The sequence below is a fragment of the Pristiophorus japonicus genome, chromosome 14, assembly GCF_044704955.1.
Source record: "Pristiophorus japonicus isolate sPriJap1 chromosome 14, sPriJap1.hap1, whole genome shotgun sequence".
In the NCBI taxonomy this organism is placed as follows: Eukaryota; Metazoa; Chordata; class Chondrichthyes; family Pristiophoridae; genus Pristiophorus; species Pristiophorus japonicus.
Genome location: NC_091990.1, coordinates 124,591,388 through 124,612,910, shown reverse-complemented (window position 1 = coordinate 124,612,910; position 21,523 = coordinate 124,591,388). Strand labels below are relative to the sequence as shown.

At 48.7% G+C, this 21,523-nt stretch overlaps 1 protein-coding gene across 7 annotated transcripts in view; it reads left to right on the top strand.

Moving 5' to 3' along the window:
• The first annotated feature begins 5,685 nt into the window (after positions 1-5,685).
• The window catches only part of LOC139280084 (liprin-alpha-1-like), a 150,203-nt gene continuing 134,365 nt past the window's right edge, over positions 5,686-21,523 (top strand). For all 7 annotated transcript variants that reach the window (XM_070899584.1, XM_070899587.1, XM_070899589.1 and 4 more), the window contains exon 1: positions 5,686-6,323. In XM_070899584.1, coding sequence (XP_070755685.1) covers positions 6,081-6,323 — 243 coding nt within the window. In that variant the 5' untranslated portion in view covers positions 5,686-6,080. The remainder of the gene's footprint in view (positions 6,324-21,523) is intronic.

Below are 21,523 nucleotides of genomic sequence, written 5' to 3'. Positions count from 1 at the left end.
TATTAAGGGAATCAAGGGCTATGGGAATAGTGCGGGAATGTGGAGTTGTGGTAGATCAGCCATGATCTTATTGAATGACGGAGCAGGCTTGAGGGGCCAAATGGCCTACTCCTGCTCCTATTTATTATGTTCTTATTATCTAAACTGATACTCCAGTGTAGTATTGAAGGAATGCTACACTGTCTTTCGGATGAGGTGCTGAACCGAGATCCCATCTGTCCTCTCAGGTGGACGTAAAAGATGCCACGGCACGATTCGAACAAGAGCAGGGGAGTTCTCTCAATGTCCTAGCCAACATTTATTCCTTATCCAACACCTAAAACAGATGGATCTGGACATTTATTTCATTGCTGTCATGGGGGCTTGCTGTGTGCCAATTGGCTGCCACATTGCAACAGTGGCTACATCTCAAAAGTACTCAATTGGCTGTAAAGCATTTTGGGATGTCCTCAGGTCTTGAAAGGCGCTATATTAATGCAAGCCTTCATTTTTTTCCCCAAAAATCTGTTGCTTTGGATTTATGATTATTTTTATATGATGGCTTTCAGTACAGTAGTGCCTTTCACATGCAAAAAGTCATTATTTTGTGTTAAAATTAGCGGTGATTACAGTTAAAGCTATTTAAAGACCTATTGTATTATAAAAGCATCCAACATATCCAACATCAATCCCAGCAATATATAATTGAGATACAAATTAGTATTAGAAGGTTAACAAAACATGGTCACAGTAGAACAATTTTACTTCTCATGAAAAGCAATTTAACAAAGAAGGATAATATGCTCTATTGACCAGTGTGATATGTTTCACAGAAACATGGTGCAGCAATATAGCTAGTTTGGATGTATTGCTGGATTTCATAGAGTGTACATGCACCTCCATGGAAGCAGCCATGCAGAAATGCAACTTTAAACTGCTAAAAATAGAACCAATGGCTAATGGTTTAATTTCCTCCCCACAACTGTGGACGTAAACTTGCTGAACCCCACATTTGATTTATTGCTCCTGTTTGATCAGGTTACTACTTTTGTAAAAAATAACCATCATTCACCTGAGCATATCATCCTATCACCTCACAGATGTATAAGCTGGGAAACATCTGGGCAGCCCAGGAAACATGGCAGAGAATGGGGAAGCACCAGATGTGGGATAACAATCCGGGCAGTCTTGAGAATGCTGAAGATGTTACCATGGATAAAGCTTGTGAAGAGATGGATCCATCTGCACTCACCCCCCCCCGCCCCACATATCATTAAATAAAACATGCTGTGCCTTCATTCTGCTGGTGGGACTTTTTGTAAATAGTTATGAGGAGTCTTTTAAGAAACAATACATTTTTTAACAATTATCTACAGATTCCAATTGATCATTCAACACAAATAAGCAAATTATTTTATACGCAGCAATACTATGGGCTTTAATGCAATATTAGCCCTAAATTTGTAGTCCATACGGGTGTGTATGAGGTGTGCACGCGCCCATAAGGGTCCCGCAAGTTCCGGGTTTAGTTATGCGAAACGCATGCGCCTAAACCCAGAACTTGTGATCTGTCGAGAATTCTCTTGAAGGCTAGCCAAGCAAATGAAGGAGAAGGGAATAGCGGGTTAAGCTGATAGAGTTAGATGAGGAAAGACAGGAGGAGGCTCGAGTGGAGCATAAAAGCCGGCATGGACTGGTTGGGAGCTGAATGGCTTGTTTCTTTGCCGTATATAGCAAGACACAGATTAATCAAGGACAGTCAGCATGGATTTGTTAAGGGAAGGTCGTGTCTGACTAATTTAATTTAATTTTTTGAGGACGTAACAAGGAGGGTCGATGAGGGTAGTGAGTTTGATGTAGCATATATGGATTTTAGCAAGGCTTTTGACAAGTTCTCACATGGCAGACTGGTCATGAAAGTAAAAGCCCATGGGATCCAGGGCAAAGTGTCAAGTTGGATCCAAAATTGGCTCAGAGGCAGGAAGCAGAGGGTAATGGTTGATGGATGTTTTTGTGACTGAAAGGCTGTTTCTAGTGACTGTTTCCGCAAGACTCAGTACTAGGTCCCTTGCTTTTTATGGTACATATCAATGATTTAGACTTGAATGTAGAGGGACTGATTTTAGTATGATCTACAAACTTCTTAATCAGCTATGCGATTGATAATGAATAAGAAAGCTCTGGACTGCAGGAAGATATCAATGAACTGCTCAGATGGGCAGAACAGTGGCAAATGGAATTCAATCCAGAGAAGTGTGAGGTAATACATTTGTGGAGGGCTAACAAGGCAAGGGAATACACATTAAATGGTAGGACATTGAGAAGTGTAGAGGAACAAAGGGACCTTGGAGTGCAGGTCCATAGATCCCTGAAGGCCAGGTAGATAATGTGGTTAACAAGGCATACGGAATACTAGTCTTTATTAGCCGAGGCATAGAATACAAGAGCAGGGAAGTTATGCAAGAACGGTATAAAACACTAGTTAGGCCACAGCTAGAGTACTGCGTGCAGTTCTGGTCACCACGGGAAAGATGTGATTGCACTAGATTGGGTACAGAGATTTACAAGGATGTTGCCTGGACTGGAGAATTTTAGCTATGAGGAAAGATTGGATAAGCTGGGTTTTTTTCCTTTGGAACAAAGGAGACCGAGGAGAGACCTCATCGAGATGTACAAAATTATGAGAGGCCTAGAGTGGATAGGAAGGACCTATTCCCTTTAGCAGAGGGGTCAACAACCAACGGGCATAGATTTAAAGTAATTGGTAGGAGGTTTAGATGAGATATGAGGGGACATTTTTTTCACCCAGAGGATGGTGGGTCTGGAACTCACTGCCTGAAAGGCTGGTAGAGGCAGAAACCCTCACCACATTTAAAAACTACTTTGATGTGCACTTGAAGTGCTATAACCTACAGAGCTACAGACCAAGAGCTGGAAAGTGCGATTAGGATGGATAGCTGTTTGTTGGCCAGCACGGACACGATGGGCCAAAATGGCCTCCTTCTGTGCAGTAAATTTCTCTGATTCTATGATTCTATATCCTATGTAATCCTATGTAACGCACGTGCAGTAGAGAATGTGAAATGTACGTGCACGAGGAGGAGTATGTAAAAAGTACATCTTGTCTTGTCTCGGTTAAGTCGGCATATGCAGTGTAACTGCACTCCGACAACTTTGGCCAGGATATCAGGGGGATAACTCCCCTGCTCTTCTTCGAAACAGTGCCATGGGATCTTTTACCTCCACCGGGGCAGATGTCATCCTATAGACGGCACCGCCAGACAGCACAGCACTGGAGCGTGAGACTGCATTTATTTACATTACAACAGCGACTACTCTTCAAAAATGCTTTTCATCGTCTGCAAAGTGCTTTGGGACTTGTCGGGTGGCCGTCAAAGGTGCTGCATAGTATGCAAATCAAAAAGCAAAATACTGCAGATGCTGGAAGTCTGAAATAAAAACAGAACATGCCAGAAATACTCAGCAGGTCAGGCGGCATCTGTGGGGAAAGAAACAGAGTTTAATGTGTCAGCTGTGGCACAGTGAGTAGCACACTTGCCTCTGAGTCGGAAGGTTGTGGGTTCAAGTCCCACTACAGGGACTTGAACACATAAATCAAGGCTGATACTCCAGTGCAATGCTGAAGGAGTGCTGCACTGTCCTATGTGCCGTCTTTCAGATGAGATGTTAAACTAAGGCCCTGTCTGCTCTCTCAGGTGGATGTGAAAGATCTCATAGCATTATTTCAAGGAAGAGTAGGGGAGTTATCCCTGGTGTCCTGGCCAATATATGTCCCTCAATCAACAAAACAAACTATCTGGTCATTATCACATTAGAAACATAGAAAATAGGTGCAGGAGTAGGCCATTCTGCCCTTTGAGCCTGCACTGCCAGTCAATGAGTTCATGGCTGAACATGCAACTTCAGTACCCCATTCCTGCTTTCTCGCCTTAGCCCATGATTCCACCTAGTAGTAAGGACTACATCTAACTCCTTTTTGAATATATTTAGTGAATTGGCCTCAACAACTTTCTGTGGTAGAGAATTCCACAGGTTCACCACTCTCTGGGTGAAGAAGTTTCTCCTCATCTCGGTCCTAAATGGCTTACCCCTTATCCTTAGACTGTGACCCCTGGTTCTGGACTTCCCCAACATTGGGAACATTCTTCCTGCATCTAACCTGTCTAAACCCATCAGAATTTTAAACGTTTCTATGAGATCCCCTCTCATTCTTCTCAACTCCAGTGACTACAAGCCCAGTTGATCCAGTCTTTCTTGATATGTCAGTCCCGCCATCCCGGGAATCAGTCTGATGAACCTTCGCTGCACTCCCTCAATAGCAAGAATGTCCTTCCCCAAGTTAGGAGACCAAAACTGTACACAATACTCCAGCTGTGGCCTCACCAAGGCCCTGTACAACTGTAGCAACACCTCCCTGCCCCTGTACTCAAATCCCCTCGCTATGAAGGCCAACATGCCATTTGCTTTCATAACCGCCTGCTGTACCTGCATGCCAACCTTCAATGACTGATGTACCATGACACCCAGGTCTCGTTGCACCTCTCCTTTTCCTAATCTGTCACCATTCAGATAATAGTCTGTCTCTATGTTTTTACCACCAAAGTGGATAACCTCACATTTATCCACATTATACTTCTTCTGCCATGCATTTGCCCACTCACCTAACCTATCCAAGTCACTCTGCAGCCTCATAGCACCCTCCTCGCAGCTCACACTGCCACCTAACTTAGTGTCATCCGCAAATTTGGAGATACTACATTTAATCCCCTCGTTTAAATCATTAATGTACAATGTAAACAGCTGGGGCCCCAGCACAGAACCTTGCGGTACCCCACTAGTCACTGCCTGCCATTCTGAAAAGTACCCATTTACTCCTACTCTTTGCTTCCTGTCTGCCAACCACGTTATATGGGAGCTTATTTGGGAGCTTGCTGTTTGTGGCAATTGGCTGCCATGTTTCCCATATTAGAACAGTGACTACACTCCAACAGTGCTTTGGGATGTCTAGTGGTCGTGAACAGGTGCTGTATAAATGCAAGTCTTCCTTTTTTCTTAATGTTTCGGGGTTGATGACCTTTCGTCAAATGCAAGTCTTTCTTTCTTTTTGGCTCAAGTACTCTGACGGGGGTGGTGGGGCAGGGGGAATGGGACTCGAACTCTCAACTAGCGGCGAGGGTGCTCATCATCATTGGCAGACCCTCGGAGTCGAGGATGACTTGCTTCCACACTAAAAATGAGTTCTCATGTGACTGATGAGTTCGGTGCGGGACCTACAGTCTCTGTCACAGGTGGGGCAGACGGTGGTTGAAGGACCGGGTGGGTGGGGATGCCGCATGCCCCTTCCGCTGTCGATGCTTGGCTTCAGGCTTCAGCTTGCTCTCGGGCGAAGACAGTCGAGGTGTTCAGCGCCTTTTCCTCCACTTTGGGAAAAGGGTAGCTATCCACTGAGCCACTGCTGACAGGCGGTGCATGCGCGGTGGAGGAGGAAGAAGGAGGAGGTGAAGAGTGCGTGCGCGCGGAGAGAGGTTAGTCGAGTCCGTGAGAAATACGCGCGCACGCGCGGTGGGAGGTGTACGTGAGAAGTACGTGCGCGCGGGGAGGCGTACGTGAGATGTACGTGCGCGCGGACGGGCGGGGGTGATGGATTGTGGGTACGCAGACGGACATTTTATCGGGACCGAGGACGTGCTGTGGAGGCGGCGGTGGCGGAGGAGGAGGAGAGAGGACGGGATGGGGATGTGATTAGAAACGGGGACATTAGCCAAGCCCGCCGGAGGAGGAGGAAGCGGCGTATTTATTTATCCATTTATTGAAGCACCTGGCGATCCTCCCCGGCGGCCATGAACCGGGCGCTCGGGCTCCCGCTGATGCTGTGAGGCGACGGCCGTTGGGAGGGTTGAAGCGGTCCCGGGGCTGATTTATTTAAAATATATTTATTTATTTATCACATCCCCCTCCCGCCTCCTCCTCTCCAGGAGCTTGTTCGGCAGTGTTTGAGGGCCCCGCACCGCGCCTCCAGGGGGTAGGGAGGTGGAAGGGGGGGGGAAAAGAGAACACCGGATTAAATTCGAGGCCCGAAGATGATGTGCGAGGTGATGCCGACCATCAGCGAAGACACGCTGAGCCCGCGGGGCTCGCAGTACGGCGCCGAGACCGAGGCCAACTTCGAGCAGCTGATGGTCAACATGCTGGACGAGCGCGACAAGCTGCTGGAGAGCCTGCGGGAGGCGCAGGAGTCGCTGGCCCTGGGGCAGGCCAAGATGCAGGAGGCGTTCCACGAGAGGGACTCGCTGCAGAGGCAGCTCAGCACCGCCTTACCTCAGGTAACGAAACCCCCCTGCCCCAGAGGGACGGAGAGATAAACAAAACAACTACTATTGCACAGGTTTAAGAGGAGCAGCAAGTCTTGCATGACTGCTTCACATTCTTGGGGGGAGGATTGTAGTGAGCTTTGGGGAGGAAGAAAAAGGACTTGCATTTCCTCAGCGCACAAAGCACTTTTCAGCCAATGAAGTACTTTTATGGAGTGCAGTTACTGTCACAGTTTGCACACAGCAAGTTCCCACAAACAGCAAATGTGATGATCAGATAATCTGTTATTTTGTTATGTTGATTGAGGGATAAATGTTGGCCAGGACAGCGAGCATAACTCTCCAGCTCCTCTTCGCAATAGTGCCATGGGATCTTTTCCGTCGCCCGAGAGGGCAGTCGGGGTCTCGATTTAACGTCTCATCTGAAAGATAGCACATCCAACAGTGCAGTGCTCCCTCAGCACTGCACTGGAGTGCCAGCCTAGATTTTTGTGCACATATTCTTGGAGTGGGACTTGAACCTGCAAACTTCTGACTCCGAGGCAACACTGAGCCACTGACTCAAGCGAGAGTGCTGAGCCACAGAGGGGCATAAATCAACAACCACTGTACAGTTTAAGAGTAGCAAGTCTTGCATGACTGCTTCACGAGGAAATGGTTCATATTGGGGCATAGTGAGTTAGAATCACAGACAGGTTACAGCTCAGAGGATGCAATTTGGCCTGTTGAACCTGTGTCATCTCTCTACAAGAGCACTTCAGTTAGTCCCACTCCCCTGCCCTTTCCCTGTAGCTCTGCAAATTTTTTTTCCTTCAGGTACTTATCCAATTCCCTTTTGAAAGCCACGATTAACTCCCCCCACATCCCTTTCAGGCAGTGCATTTTAGATCCTAACAACTCATTGCGTAAGTAAGTTTTTCCTCGTGTCTTTGGTTCTTCTGCCAGTCACCTTAAATCTGTGTCCTCTGGTTCTCAACCCTTCCACCAATGGGAGCAGTTTCTATCTGCTCTGTTTAGACCCCTCGTGATTTTGAACACCTCTATCAAATCTCTCGGCCTTCTCTACTCAAAGGCGAACAACCCCAGCTTCACCAGTCTACAATCTCTGGAACCATTCTTGTAAATCTTTCTGGAGAAAAGAAAGACTTGCATTTATATAGTGCCTTTCACGACCTCAGGACGTCCCAAAGCATTTTGCATCCATAGAAACAGGAGTACGCCATTCAGCCCTCGTGCCTGTTCCATATTCAATGAGATCACGGCTGATCGGCGACCTAACTTTAGCCCACAACCCTTAATACCATTGGTGAACAAAAAGCTATCAAACTCCAATTTTAAATTAACAAGTGATCTAGCACCAATTGCCGTTTGCAAAAGAGAGTTCCAAACTTCTACAACCCTTTGTGTCTAGAAGTGCTGCCTAATTTCATTCCTGAAAGTCTGGATCTAATTTGTAGACTATTCCCCCTAGTCCTAGAATCCCCAATCAGCAGAATTAGTTTTTCTCTACCCTGTCTTTTTGACGTGTAGTCACTGTTGTAATGTATGAAATGCGGCAGCCAATTTGCACACCAAGCTCCCACAAACAGCAATGTGATAATTAACTGTTTTAGTGATGTTGATTGAAGGATAAATATTGGCCCGGACACTGGGGAGAACTCTCCTGCTCTTCTTCGAAATAATGGCATATAATCTTTTACGTCCACCTGAGAGGGCAGATGTGGCCTCGGTTTAACATCTCATCTGAAAGATGATACCTCTGACAGTGCATTGCTCCTCAGTACAGCACTGGAGTGTCAGCCTAGATTTTGGTGCTCAAGTCTCTAGATTGTGTCTTGAAACCACAACCTTCTGACTCGGGTGAGAGTGCTACCCACTGAGCCACAGAGGGCCATAAATCAACAGTCACTGTACACTTTAAGAGGAGCAAGTCTTGCCTGACTGCAGGATTGGTTTCACATTCGTGGGGTATTGAAGTGTCAGCTGTGGTCGTGAAAGGTACTTTGTAAATGCAAGTATTTGTTTTTTTGGAGTGAGTTCTGGGAAAAAAGGAGAGACTGTTCTTAAGGAATGGCCTTCACCTGAACCAAAATGGCACTAATGTCTTTGCAGAGCGAGAAGTTTAAACTAGTGTGGCATTAGAGAGGGAGAGCAGAATTAATATAGTTGTGGAAGTAGATAAACTTACAAACACACACAAGGCCTTGCTGTCTCTCCTGGCACCTTTATTAACAAGCTGCAATGACAAAAGTCTGCACACTTTTAAAAAAAAATAAAACAAAATCCTCTTTTTAAAAAAAAAATTCTGTCCAAATCTATCAAGAGGGGACCCAGGAAATGATCTTTTTGTTGTATTTCTGTTGCAGAGCTAAGCCTAAAGATTTTTCAGCAAAACGATACTTTGTTCAAGAATGTGACACATTCAGCTCGGTTGAGCCCAAGCTTGGAGTTGGTTCTTTGTATCAGTTATTGTTGTAAAGGAGGAACTCCATTTGGGATAGAGAGGAAGGCAATTATTTAATTACAAAGCAAAAGAGGCTGCTTTCGGAAGTGTATGTAGTTGATCTTTATTTTCTGGTACTGTACACGCGATCCAGTGTAGGAACAAAACCTCTCTGTGCCTATGCTTTTATTAAAACCCATCAAATACAAGGGGATGGTGACCTTTAGTGCTTTAGGATGTGTATTAAATCTTAGTGAGATGCCAGTCTGGCAGGTATCTGCAGCAATAAAACATGTGTAGTATGCTCGGCTCACAGTGACTACAGATAGGATATAAAAACGCCCTCAAACTTCGGGCAAACTAGCTATTTAATATTAAAAATGCATAGTTGATGGGTTTGCTACTTGTTGCTCTAAGCAAGGAGATTTGGTCATCTGACATTTACATCCAACTGTTATGCTGCTGTTCATTTATTTGCATGACCAGGTTGTGAGGAGTGTTGCCATTTTTTGTTGGTGTGTTTTGTATAATAACGAGGGAGGAATAGCATATTGCAGTAAGTGATTGTGGAAAGATGGTTGCTATCCTTCAGGTGGTTGCCTAGTTAGATTGAGCAGGTTACATAGAGGATATAGACTGTCTCTGCGATTATATAATCTGACTGAAAATGCATTTGCAGTGGGTTGGAATGAACAGTGTTAATTGCTGGATAAAATTTGTGTACCACACAAACCTTTTCCAAATCCTAAAATAGCACATTGACTTCAAAAATATCTACATGTGTTTCAATTCTAATTGTATTATGTGACTTCTGGATTTGGTTAGAGTAGTCATTTGTATTGTAGCCAGCAGAACTAAATTGGCAATGTATGTATTATAGTTATTATAACTTCTATTGTTAGACTTGCAGAACAAAAGTATTTTTGGGTTTAAATCGATCAACACAGGAAGTATTGCACAAACTCCACTTTCTCGAAATAGCTGATTGTTTTGCTGTTCTATATCTGAGTAATTATTTGGCCCTAATCATCATAGGCAGTCCCTCGAAATCGAGGAAGACTTGCTTCCATTCTAAAAGTGAGCTCTCTGGTGACTGTACAATCCAGTACAGGATTTACAGTCTCTGTCACAGGTGGGACAGACAGTGGTTGAAGGAAAGGGTGGGTGGGGAGTCTGGTTTGCTGCACGCTCCTTCCACTGTCTATGCTTGGTTTCTGCATGCTCTTGGCGACGAGACTTGAGGCGCTCAACGCCTTCTCGGATGCTCTTCCTCCACTTAGGGCGGTCTTGGACCAGGGATTCCCAGGTGCCGGTGGGGATGTTGTACTTTATCACAAAGGTTTTGAGGGTGTCCTTGAAATGTTTCCTCTGCCCACCTGGGGATCGCTTGCCGTGTAGGAGTTCCGAGTAGAGCGCTTGCTTTGGGAGTCTCCTGTCGGGCTTGCGGACGATGTGGCCTGCCCAACGGAGCTAAACAGTCGTCGTCATCATCATCATCATCATAGGCAGTCTCTCGGAATCGAGGAAGACTTGCTTCCACTCCTGAAGTGAGTTCTTTGGTGGTTGAACAGTCCAATACGAGAGCCACAGATTCTGTCACAGGTGAGACAGATGGTCGTTGAAGGAAGAGGTGGGTGGGACTGGTTTGCCACACGCTCTTTCTGCTGCCTGCACTTGATTTCTGCATGCTCTCGGCGTCGAGACTCGAGGTGCTCAGCGCCCTCTCGGATGCACTTCCTCCACTTAGGGCGGTGTTGGGCCAGGGACTCCCAGGTGTTAGTGGGGATGTTGCACTTTACCAGGGAGGCTTTGAGGGTGTCCTTGTAGCGTTTCCGCTGCCCACCTTTGGCTCATTTGTGGTGAAGGAGCTCTGAGTAAAGCAGTTGTTTAGGGAGTCTCGTGTCTGGCATGCGAACTATGTGGCCTGTCCAGCGGAGCTGATCGAGTGTGGTCAGTGCTTTAATGCTGGGGATGTTCGCCTCAATGAGGACGCTGATGTTGGTGCGCCTGTCCTCCCAAGGGATTTGTAGGATCTTGCGGAGACATCGGTGGTGATATTTCTCCAGCAACTTGAAGTGTCTACTGTACATGGTCCATGTCTCTGAGCCATACAGGAGGCTGGGTATTACTACAGCCCTGTAGGCCATGAGCTTGATGACAGTTTTGATGGCCTGGTCTTCAAACACTCTTCCTCAGGTGGCCGAAGGCTGCACTGGCGCACTGGAGGCAGTGTTGGATCTCACTTGCATAAAACTCTTAACACAAAGCATTGGCTTTTACAATTCAGCTCGATCTTACCGAGGCTGTGGCAGAATTTATTTAAGTTACTGGTGCTCAATCAGTGGAAACAAAACCAAACCTATCTGTAGCCTTCCGATTTTTCAGCATGTATGTAGTGTCATACATTTTTGGAATACAGAAACAGGAAAACATAAAGCAATCTGAAAAATTGCCGCACGGTGACTCTGGTTGTAACTGGAATTGTATCCTGAGTATTACTGGCTTAAAGTTCCCTTCTTTTTCTGTTTTGAAAATGTAATCTGTTTGTATAGTCCAGGATACCAGATCAGTATATTCTTCACGCCTAAACGGGTATTACTTGTGTGAAAGGCAGATTTACAATCTCCGAGTGGTTCATTATTTTGTAAGTTTGAAACCTGAAAGCATGCGGTTTAATATCTTGTACCCGTGTTACATTTTTAATAATTTACCAGTTATTTGCAGTCAGCTGGTATTGGTACCAGATCTTACTGCTTGCGTACATAGACTGGAAAGCTGTGTGAAACTAACACGTTATTAGAAAGCGTTGGACTTTTTGGAGCCAAAATGTTTTTACTCAGTTGATAAGATGGCTTCATGGTCTGTGCTGTTGATTTGTTTCATTTTAAAGAGGGTAAATGTTTGTACTCTTCAAAATTAGTAAGTAGTTTTATTTCCTCTAAGTTGTTCCTTAACCTAGTGTTAGACTTTGTGGAGCTTGGCTGCCAGAGGCAAGTAACAATATACAGAATTAAACAAAGACATTCAAAAATAGAGAAGTTAAAAGTTCACAATACTGCAACAATTGTTTACCATTCTGCATATTGAATGAAAATCGGCACCCGAGCGCCTGATTTATCCTTCACACCAGCTGTTTGCTCAGGCTAAACCTGATGGTTTACGACAGATTACCTATTTTCACTTCAGCATCATTGCCTGCTCCTATGGTAGCATGACTGTCTCTATCACCTCCAGGCTCAACTACACCAATGCACTTCTCGTCACACCGTATCCAATACTCTTTTCCCCCTTGCCATAACCTGTGTAAAGTGTAAATTTCCAGTATCACCCCATCCTTACCATTATCCATTGGCTCCTCATCCCCTGGTGTGTCGTTTGAATCCTTGTCCCAATCTACAAGTCGTTCATGGCTTTGCCACATCCTCCTCCTACAACCAATGTGCCAGTGTGTGTCCTCCATTCTTCAGTTCTGGTCTCTGTTGTATCTCCCATCTGCCTTTGGTCGCAGAGCCTTCAGTGCCATCCTCCGCTCTGTTACCTCTTGGTGTCCAGTTTTGCCTCTTTGCTCCTACCGGCTCCTGATTTTAAAATTGAAGTTCACTTCTGCATAATTGGCTGTGCAGTTTGATCTCCGCTCAACAGTGTGAGAAGTCAACTTAGTCATTCCTAGGCAGCTATAATTCAGGTAGGATGGTATCTTTTTAAAATAAATTTGAAGTCCCATTGCTATTAGTCTGTGGTAGGAAAGTTGAATGCATAGGTGCAGAGTGCATCTGGTAGAATTTATGCTGCCGTTTTTAATTCTGGTTTAACCTAGATTGATTTTCTTTCTGATGGAATGCTCGTGTATCTTCTTTTGCTCTATCTTTGACAATAAATTGAAGTTTTGCATGTATGCTGTACAGGAATTTTAAAGTAAACTGTAGGATAGCAATGAACAAATGCTTTTCATGTTCAGTTACATAAGAACATAAGCAATAGGAGCAGGTGTGCGCCCTTCGCGCCTGCTCCGCCATTCAATAAGATCATGGCTGATCATCGACCTCAACTCTACCTTCCCGCACTATCCCCATATCCTTTGGTTGACTGCAGCCTAAGAACAAATTGAATGAGTGTTTTCTCTTGTACTCCATTCTATTGAACAATACTGTGCAGTGTGTATTCTACAATTTAGAGTGTAAATGTAATTACAGTTGCACATTAACAATGCAAAACTGTTCTTTTGCCACTGAATGGTTATCTATGTGAAAAACTGCTGTTGCACTTGTAGTACTTAAGTTCATGTCCCTGAAATAACTTGCCTGACCCATCAATCTGCTGCTGTCCCTGTGTGTTATATAGAAAGGCATTAACTGTGCATGCACACTAAAAAAATTTACCGTTGTTGCACAGCGGTTTCAGCTTTGGGCTGATGCTAAATCTTTTGAATGTACATTGGTTGTGAAAGTCACCTTAAGGGAGTCTTGCTCTGCATTGTTCTGATGTCAGATCTGGCTGCGACTCAAGATTCAGGCTACATTTACGCCATAACTGCAGTCTTGGTGTGAAGTAAAACCTCTTGTACGAATAAATCCAACTCCCTTGTGCCGCAGTAGAATCATAGGGCTAGAAATTCAGTTTTTGGCGATATTGGGTTTTTCCCTGTTATTTTACGGCAAAAATAGCACTAAAAACTTGCCATTTTTTAAGGGGGTAAAATTGTCACAAAAATGCACATGTCGATAAAAATCGGCGTTGCTGAAGGATTCGCGTTGGAAACCTCCGTCCTGGATAACTACCGCGAGGCCGATATCGTCAAAAACACAGGAAAAAAACTCAATTTTTTTTCCCTAAAAAAAAAAATCAGAAAGCATTAACAATACCCTTAAGTAATCAATCACACAGAATTTAAAAAAAGTTCAACTTACCTTTTTTGTAGGTCTTCCTACTTACCGACGTTTCTGAGGCCACGACTGCTTTTCTCATGTTTTTTCACCCGAGTGCCGGTTTGCCAAACAGCCAAATTTAGGCGATGTGTTTTTTTTACGTATGGCGCTCCACTTTTTGGCGATTATTTTGACACCGCCATTCTTAACCTTTGGGGAATTTTGTGAGATTTCGTTTAAGGACAAAAAAACACTTAACGCAAAAAAAATCTCGTTAAAACCTGCGTTAGGCTGGCGAATTTCTAGCCCATGGACTCTGGAAAACCGGTCTGTGGCTCTGCTACCAGAGTAAGGCAGCTGGATTTAGTATAACAGTGGCTTAAATTTCTACCCAAGTCTAACCCAAAACTGAATCAAATAATTTCTCCTATAGACATTTCCTCCTATATCCAACATTCAGTATGTTGGATGAACACCTGCTTGCTTCATTAACATTTATGCACCACAGATATCTTAACCGTGCAAAGGGATTCTGAACTTTGTTGTATTTTAGTCAAAATGTTTTGAATTTGGATTATACCTTCAGGGCTTATGAAAATCCATGGTCACGACTTCTAAGTTACTGATGTAATTTTGCAGAGTTTTTTTAGCTAGTGCAGCAGTGCAAAAGTAGGTGGAAGCAAAAAGCAGGAGTCATGGGGGTGAGGGACTGAAGTAGATGGAAAGGAAAACCAGGGGTGTTGAGAAACATAGAAACATAGAAAATAGGTGCAGGAGTAGGCCATTCGGCCCTTCGAGCCTGCACTGCCATTCAATAAGATCATGGCTGATCATTCCCTCAGTATCCCTTTCCTGCTTTCTCTCCGTGCCCCTTGATCCCCTTAGCCGTAAGGGCCATATCTAACTCCCTCTTGAATATATCCAATGAACTGGCATCAACAACTCTCTGCGGCAGAGAATTACATAGGTTAACAACTCTGAGTGAAGAAGTTTCTCCTCATCTCAGTCCTAAATGGCCTACCCCTTATCCTAAGACTATGTCCCCTGGTTCTGGACTCCCCCAACATCGGGAACATCCCGCATCTAACCTGTCCAGTCCCGTCAGAATCTTATACGTTTCTATGGGATTCCCCCTCATCCTTCTAAACTCCAGTGAATAAAGGCCCAGTTGGTCCAGTCTCTCCTCATATGACAGTCCAGCCATCCTTGGAATCAGTCTGGTGAACCTTCGCTGCACTCCCTCAATAGCAAGAACATCCTTCCTCAGATGAGGAGACCAAAACTGTACACAATATTCCAGGTGAGGCCTCACTAAGGCCCTGTACAACTGCAGTAAGACCTCCCTGCTCCTATGCTCAAATCCCCTAGCTATGAAGGCCAACATACCCTTTGCCGCCTTCACCGCCTGCTGTACCTGCATGCCCACTTTCAGTGACTGATGAACCATGACGCCCAGGTCTCGTTGCACCTCCCCTTTTCCTAATCTGCCGCCATCCAGATAATAATCTGCCTTCATGTTTTTGCCCCCAAAATGGATAACCTCACATTTATCCACATTATACTGCATCTGCCATGCATTTGTCCACTCACCTAACCTTGTCCAAGTCACCCTGCAGCCTCTTAGTGTACTCCTCACAGCTCACACCGTCACCCAGTTTAGTGTCATCCGCAAACTTGGTGATATTACACTCAATTCCTTCATCTAAATCATTGATGTATATTGTAAAGAGCTGTGGTCCCAGCACTGAGCCACTCGTCACTGCCTGCCATTCTGAAAAGGACCCGTTTATCCCGACTCTCTGCTTCTTGTCTGCCAACCAGTTCTCTATCCACGTCAGCACATTACCCCCAATACCATGCGCTTTGATTTTGCACACCAATCTCTTGTGCGGGACCTTGTCAAAAGCCTTTTGAAAGTCCAAATACACCACATCCACTGGTTCTCCCTTGTCCACTCTGCTAGTTACATCCTCAAAAATAATTCCAGAAGATTCGTCAAGCATGATTTCCCTTTCATAAATCCATGCTGACTTGGTCCGATCCTGTCACTGCTTTCCAAATGCGCTGCTATTTCATCCTTAATGATTGATTCCAACATTTTCCCAACTAACCGCTAACCGGTGTATAATTACCCGTTTTCACTCCCTCCTTTTTTAAAAAGTGGTGTTACATTAGCTACCCTCCAGTCCATAGGAACTGATCCAGAGTCGATTGACTGTTGGAAAATGATCACCAATGCATCCACTATTTCTAGGGCCACTTCCTTAAGTACTCTGGGATGCAGACTATCAGGCCCCGGCGATTTATCGGCCTTCAATCCCATCAATTTCCCTAACACAATTTCCTGACTAATAAGGATATCCTTCAGTTCCTCCTTCTCACTAGACCTACTGTCCCCTAGTACAATCGGAAAGTTATTTGTGTCTTCCTTTGTGAAGACAGAACCGAAGTATTTGTTCAATTGGTCTGCCATTTCTTTATTCCCCATTATAAATTCACCTGAATTCGACTGCAAGGGACCTACGTTTGTCTTCACTAATCTTTTTCTCTTCACCTATCTATAGAAGCTTTTGCAGTCAGTTTTTATGTTCCCGGCAAGCTGCTTCTCGTACTCTATTTTCCCCCTCTTAATTATGCCCTTTGTCCTCCTCTGTTGATTTCTAAATTTCTCCCAGTCCTCAGGTTTGTTGCATTTTCTTGCCAAATTATATGCCTCTTCTTTGGCTTTAACACTATCCTTAATTTCCCTTGTTAGCCATGGTTGAGCCACCTTCCCTGTTTTATTTTTACTCCAGACAGGGATGTACAATTGCTGAAGTTCATCCATGTGATCTTTAAATGTTTGCCGTTGCTTATCCACCGTCAACCCTTTAATAACGGGTGACCAGTTGTCTGCCCCTGCTGAAGTTGAAATTTAACCCCATCTGTGAACAATAAAGCACTGGTTTATTTGCAATAGTTTTCATATTTTGATGCATATATGTTTGGTGTGCAGCTGAATGCTTACATTCCACAGTTTTTGAAGTGTGAAGTGAGTGAAGCACAGAGCTGATTCTTGATAGTAAACTTTGCTAGAAAGTCAAATAACCTCTTTACTCTCTGGATTAGATTTGATTTGGGTAATACTGATTCAGGCTAAACCTATGGCTCACTATTTTTCTGTTCAGTCAGTTTATGTGTAACTTGCCTTGTAGCTAGCTGCATTTATATTGCTGCACTGCTTTGTTAGTGCCACTGATACTCAAGCAAACTTGCCAGATTCCCTGTAGCCAGAAAGACCCAGTTAAAACATGATTGAGCCGGTGGCAGCAATACAGCGCTTAGCCTAATATAAAAGCAGCCTTACTCTGCCACTGCTTTGATGAATACATGTCCCTGCTAGGAGAGATGTATTTGTTTGCATCATATTTGTTTGAATCTGCTTATACCAATTTCAAACCAGGTTTGCAAACTGGGCTCTCTATACATAAAAAAACACACAATGGTATAAATTAGCACTAATTAGTATATTTTGAACTCGCAAAACATTTGAAATCAATAGTGATCAAAATTTACAACTGTGGTATAAATGAGGTGGAGTTTTTTTTCTTCTGGGTCTCCTGTCTTGATTATAACTTGTGACCCAAATCTTGTTCCCCATTTGTTCTGTAAAGTTGGAATTCTGCTCTAGTTATTACACTGTCTTTCATTAGAAAGATTCATTTGAATAGTTAGGATTGTAAGATAAGTGTGGTTTTGTTGTTGGAAGAATGAGAGCAATTCTTGTTGGTCTCCCGGCAGACCAAATCATTGGAAATTCATGTATTTTTCAGGTAAGTAGAAGTTTTGTCAAGCGAGTGCAATTTGACCTAGATAGTGGTCCTTGCGTCAGTCGGGTATGAGATCACTCTTTGTGTTACATATTTAGAGTAGCTTTTCACCGGTACTGTTGTATGGTACTGTACTGGAAAAAGTTTGTTCCCAAGCTTACTTCTCTCAAAGGGTTAGACAGGGGATGTGGATGACTTTTAAACAGCCTTCTGCTATATCAACAGCCAGTGTTTCTACAGTTGCACATATGGCAGGAATAAATCTGTTACCATAATGTCTAGCACAATTTTCTCTTGCACAGTCTTTTTGATACCGTAATGATAGAAAATTTAGAGTTGGGAGATGATTAGCAGCAAATAATTGAGAAAGCATACCACAACATCTGGCTCATTTCATGAGCCATGCAGTGTGTCCTTTTTTAAACTCACCTAGTGAATTCCTGATATGGGTGGTCTTGCCTCTCTCCAGTGAGCAGCAGTGATGGGTGTGATGAACATGCCAGAGGCTCACGTATTGGGTTAAATTGCAAGTGACTAAGAATGGCTGCTTGTAGAAGGCTATCTGAGCCGACTTTTTAAATGTTACACACACTGGTTGGCACAAGTGCAATCCAGCTCTCAACTTCACATCTATTTTTTAACTGACAGTATGTCAATCAGAATTACAACATTAGTTGCAATTCAGTGGCTAGTCTTTTTCTGTCCTCTAAATTCAAAGCAATAGTGCGAAACTTCACATTTCATGAAAAGTCTGCAACAAGATATTAGTCTGTCTGCCTCTCTCTGCCTGCACCGCTCGCTCGCTCTTTTCCTCTCTCTCACTGCGCCGCTCGTTCGCTCTCTCTCCCTCTGTCTGCGTCTCTCTCTCTCTCTCTCTCCCCGCGCGCCTCTCTCTCTCTCCCCGCGCGCCTCTCTCTCTCTCCCCGCGCGCCTCTCTCTCTCTCCCCGCGCGCCTCTCTCTCTCTCCCCGCGCGCCTCTCTCTCTCTCCCCGCGCGCCTCTCTCTCTCTCCCCGCGCGCCTCTCTCTCTCTCCCCGCGCGCCTCTCTCTCTCTCCCCGCGCGCCTCTCTCTCTCTCCCCGCGCGCCTCTCTCTCTCTCCCCGCGCGCCTCTCTCTCTCTCCCCGCGCGCCTCTCTCTCTCTCCCCGCGCGCCTCTCTCTCTCTCCCCGCGCGCCTCTCTCTCTCTCCCCGCGCGCCTCTCTCTCTCTCCCCGCGCGCCTCTCTCTCTCTCCCCGCGCGCCTCTCTCTCTCTCCCCGCGCGCCTCTCTCTCTCTCCCCGCGCGCCTCTCTCTCTCCCCGCGCGCCTCTCTCTCTCCCCGCGCGCCTCTCTCTCTCTCCCCGCGCGCCTCTCTCTCTCTCCCCGCGCGCCTCTCTCTCTCTCCCCGCGCGCCTCTCTCTCTCTCCCCGCGCGCCTCTCTCTCTCTCCCCGCGCGCCTCTCTCTCTCTCCCCGCGCGCCTCTCTCTCTCTCCCCGCGCGCCTCTCTCTCTCTCCCCGCGCGCGCTCTCTCTCTCTCCCCGCGCGCCTCTCTCTCTCTCCCGCGCGCGCCTCTCTCTCTCTCCCGCGCGCGCCTCTCTCTCTCTCCCCGCGCGCTCTCTCTCTCTCCCCGCGCGCCTCTCTCTCTCTCCCCGCGCGCCTCTCTCTCTCTCCCGCGCGCGCCTCTCTCTCTCTCCCCGCGCGCGCCTCTCTCTCTCTCCCCGCGCGCGCCTCTCTCTCTCTCCCCGCGCGCGCCTCTCTCTCTCTCCCCGCGCGCGCCTCTCTCTCTCTCCCCGCGCGCGCCTCTCTCTCTCTCCCCGCGCGCGCCTCTCTCTCTCTCCCCGCGCGCGCCTCTCTCTCTCTCCCGCGCGCGCCTCTCTCTCTCTCCCCGCGCGCGCCTCTCTCTCTCTCCCCGCGCGCGCCTCTCTCTCTCTCCCGCGCGCGCCTCTCTCTCTCTCCCCGCGCGCGCCTCTCTCTCTCTCCCCGCGCGCGCCTCTCTCTCTCTCCCCGCGCGCGCCTCTCTCTCTCTCCCCGCGCGCGCCTCTCTCTCTCTCCCCGCGCGCGCCTCTCTCTCTCTCCCCGCGCGCGCCTCTCTCTCTCTCCCCGCGCGCGCCTCTCTCTCTCTCCCCGCGCGCGCCTCTCTCTCTCTCCCCGCGCGCGCCTCTCTCTCTCTCCCCGCGCGCGCCTCTCTCTCTCTCCCCGCGCGCCTCTCTCTCTCCCCCGCGCGCCTCTCTCTCTCTCCCCGCGCGCGCCTCTCTCTCTCTCCCCCGCGCGCGCCTCTCTCTCTCTCCCCGCGCGCGCCTCTCTCTCTCTCCCCGCGCGCGCCTCTCTCTCTCTCCCCGCGCGCGCCTCTCTCTCTCTCCCCGCGCGCGCCTCTCTCTCTCTCCCCGCGCGCGCCTCTCTCTCTCTCCCCGCGCGCGCCTCTCTCTCTCTCCCGCGCGCGCCTCTCTCTCTCTCCCGCGCGCGCCTCTCTCTCTCTCCCCGCGCGCGCCTCTCTCTCTCTCCCCGCGCGCGCCTCTCTCTCTCTCCCCGCGCGCGCCTCTCTCTCTCTCCCCGCGCGCGCCTCTCTCTCTCTCCCCGCGCGCGCCTCTCTCTCTCTCCCCGCGCGCGCCTCTCTCTCTCTCCCCGCGCGCGCCTCTCTCTCTCTCCCGCGCGCGCCTCTCTCTCTCTCCCCGCGCGCGCCTCTCTCTCTCTCCCCGCGCGCGCCTCTCTCTCTCTCCCCGCGCGCGCCTCTCTCTCTCTCCCCGCGCGCGCCTCTCTCTCTCTCCCCGCGCGCGCCTCTCTCTCTCTCCCCGCGCGCGCCTCTCTCTCTCTCCCCGCGCGCGCCTCTCTCTCTCTCCCCGCGCGCGCCTCTCTCTCTCTCCCCGCGCGCGCCTCTCTCTCTCTCCCCGCGCGCGCCTCTCTCTCTCTCCCGCGCGCGCCTCTCTCTCTCTCCCCGCGCGCGCCTCTCTCTCTCTCCCCGCGCGCGCCTCTCTCTCTCTCCCCGCGCGCGCCTCTCTCTCTCTCCCCGCGCGCGCCTCTCTCTCTCTCCCCGCGCGCGCCTCTCTCTCTCTCCCGCGCGCGCCTCTCTCTCTCTCCCCGCGCGCGCCTCTCTCTCTCTCCCCGCGCGCGCCTCTCTCTCTCTCCCCGCGCGCGCCTCTCTCTCTCTCCCCGCGCGCGCCTCTCTCTCTCTCCCCGCGCGCGCCTCTCTCTCTCTCCCCGCGCGCGCCTCTCTCTCTCTCCCCGCGCGCGCCTCTCTCTCTCTCCCCGCGCGCGCCTCTCTCTCTCTCCCCGCGCGCGCCTCTCTCTCTCTCCCCGCGCGCGCCTCTCTCTCTCTCCCCGCGCGCGCCTCTCTCTCTCTCCCCGCGCGCGCCTCTCTCTCTCTCCCCCGCGCGCGCCTCTCTCTCTCTCCCCGCGCGCGCCTCTCTCTCTCTCCCCGCGCGCGCCTCTCTCTCTCTCCCCGCGCGCGCCTCTCTCTCTCTCCCCGCGCGCGCCTCTCTCTCTCCCCGCGCGCGCCTCTCTCTCTCTCCCCGCGCGCGCTCTCTCTCTCTCCCCGCGCGCGCCTCTCTCTCTCTCCCCGCGCGCGCCTCTCTCTCTCTCCCCGCGCGCGCCTCTCTCTCTCTCCCGCGCGCGCCTCTCTCTCTCTCCCCCGCGCGCGCCTCTCTCTCTCTCCCCGCGCGCGCCTCTCTCTCTCTCCCCGCGCGCGCCTCTCTCTCTCTCCCCGCGCGCGCCTCTCTCTCTCTCCCCGCGCGCGCCTCTCTCTCTCTCCCCGCGCGCGCCTCTCTCTCTCTCCCCGCGCGCGCCTCTCTCTCTCTCCCCGCGCGCGCCTCTCTCTCTCTCCCCCGCGCGCGCCTCTCTCTCTCTCCCCGCGCGCGCCTCTCTCTCCCCGCGCCGCCTCTCTCTCTCCCCCGCGCGCGCCTCTCTCTCTCTCCCGCGCGCGCCTCTCTCTCTCTCCCCCGCGCGCCTCTCTCTCTCTCCCCCGCGCGCCCTCTCTCTCTCTCCCCGCACTACTCTCTCTCTCTCTGCGCGCCTCTCTCTCTCTCCCCGCGCGCGGCCCTCTCTCTCTCCCCCGCGCGCGCCTCTCTCTCTCTCCCCGCGCGCGCCTCTCTCTCTCTCCCCGCGCGCATGGGCCTCTCTCTCTCT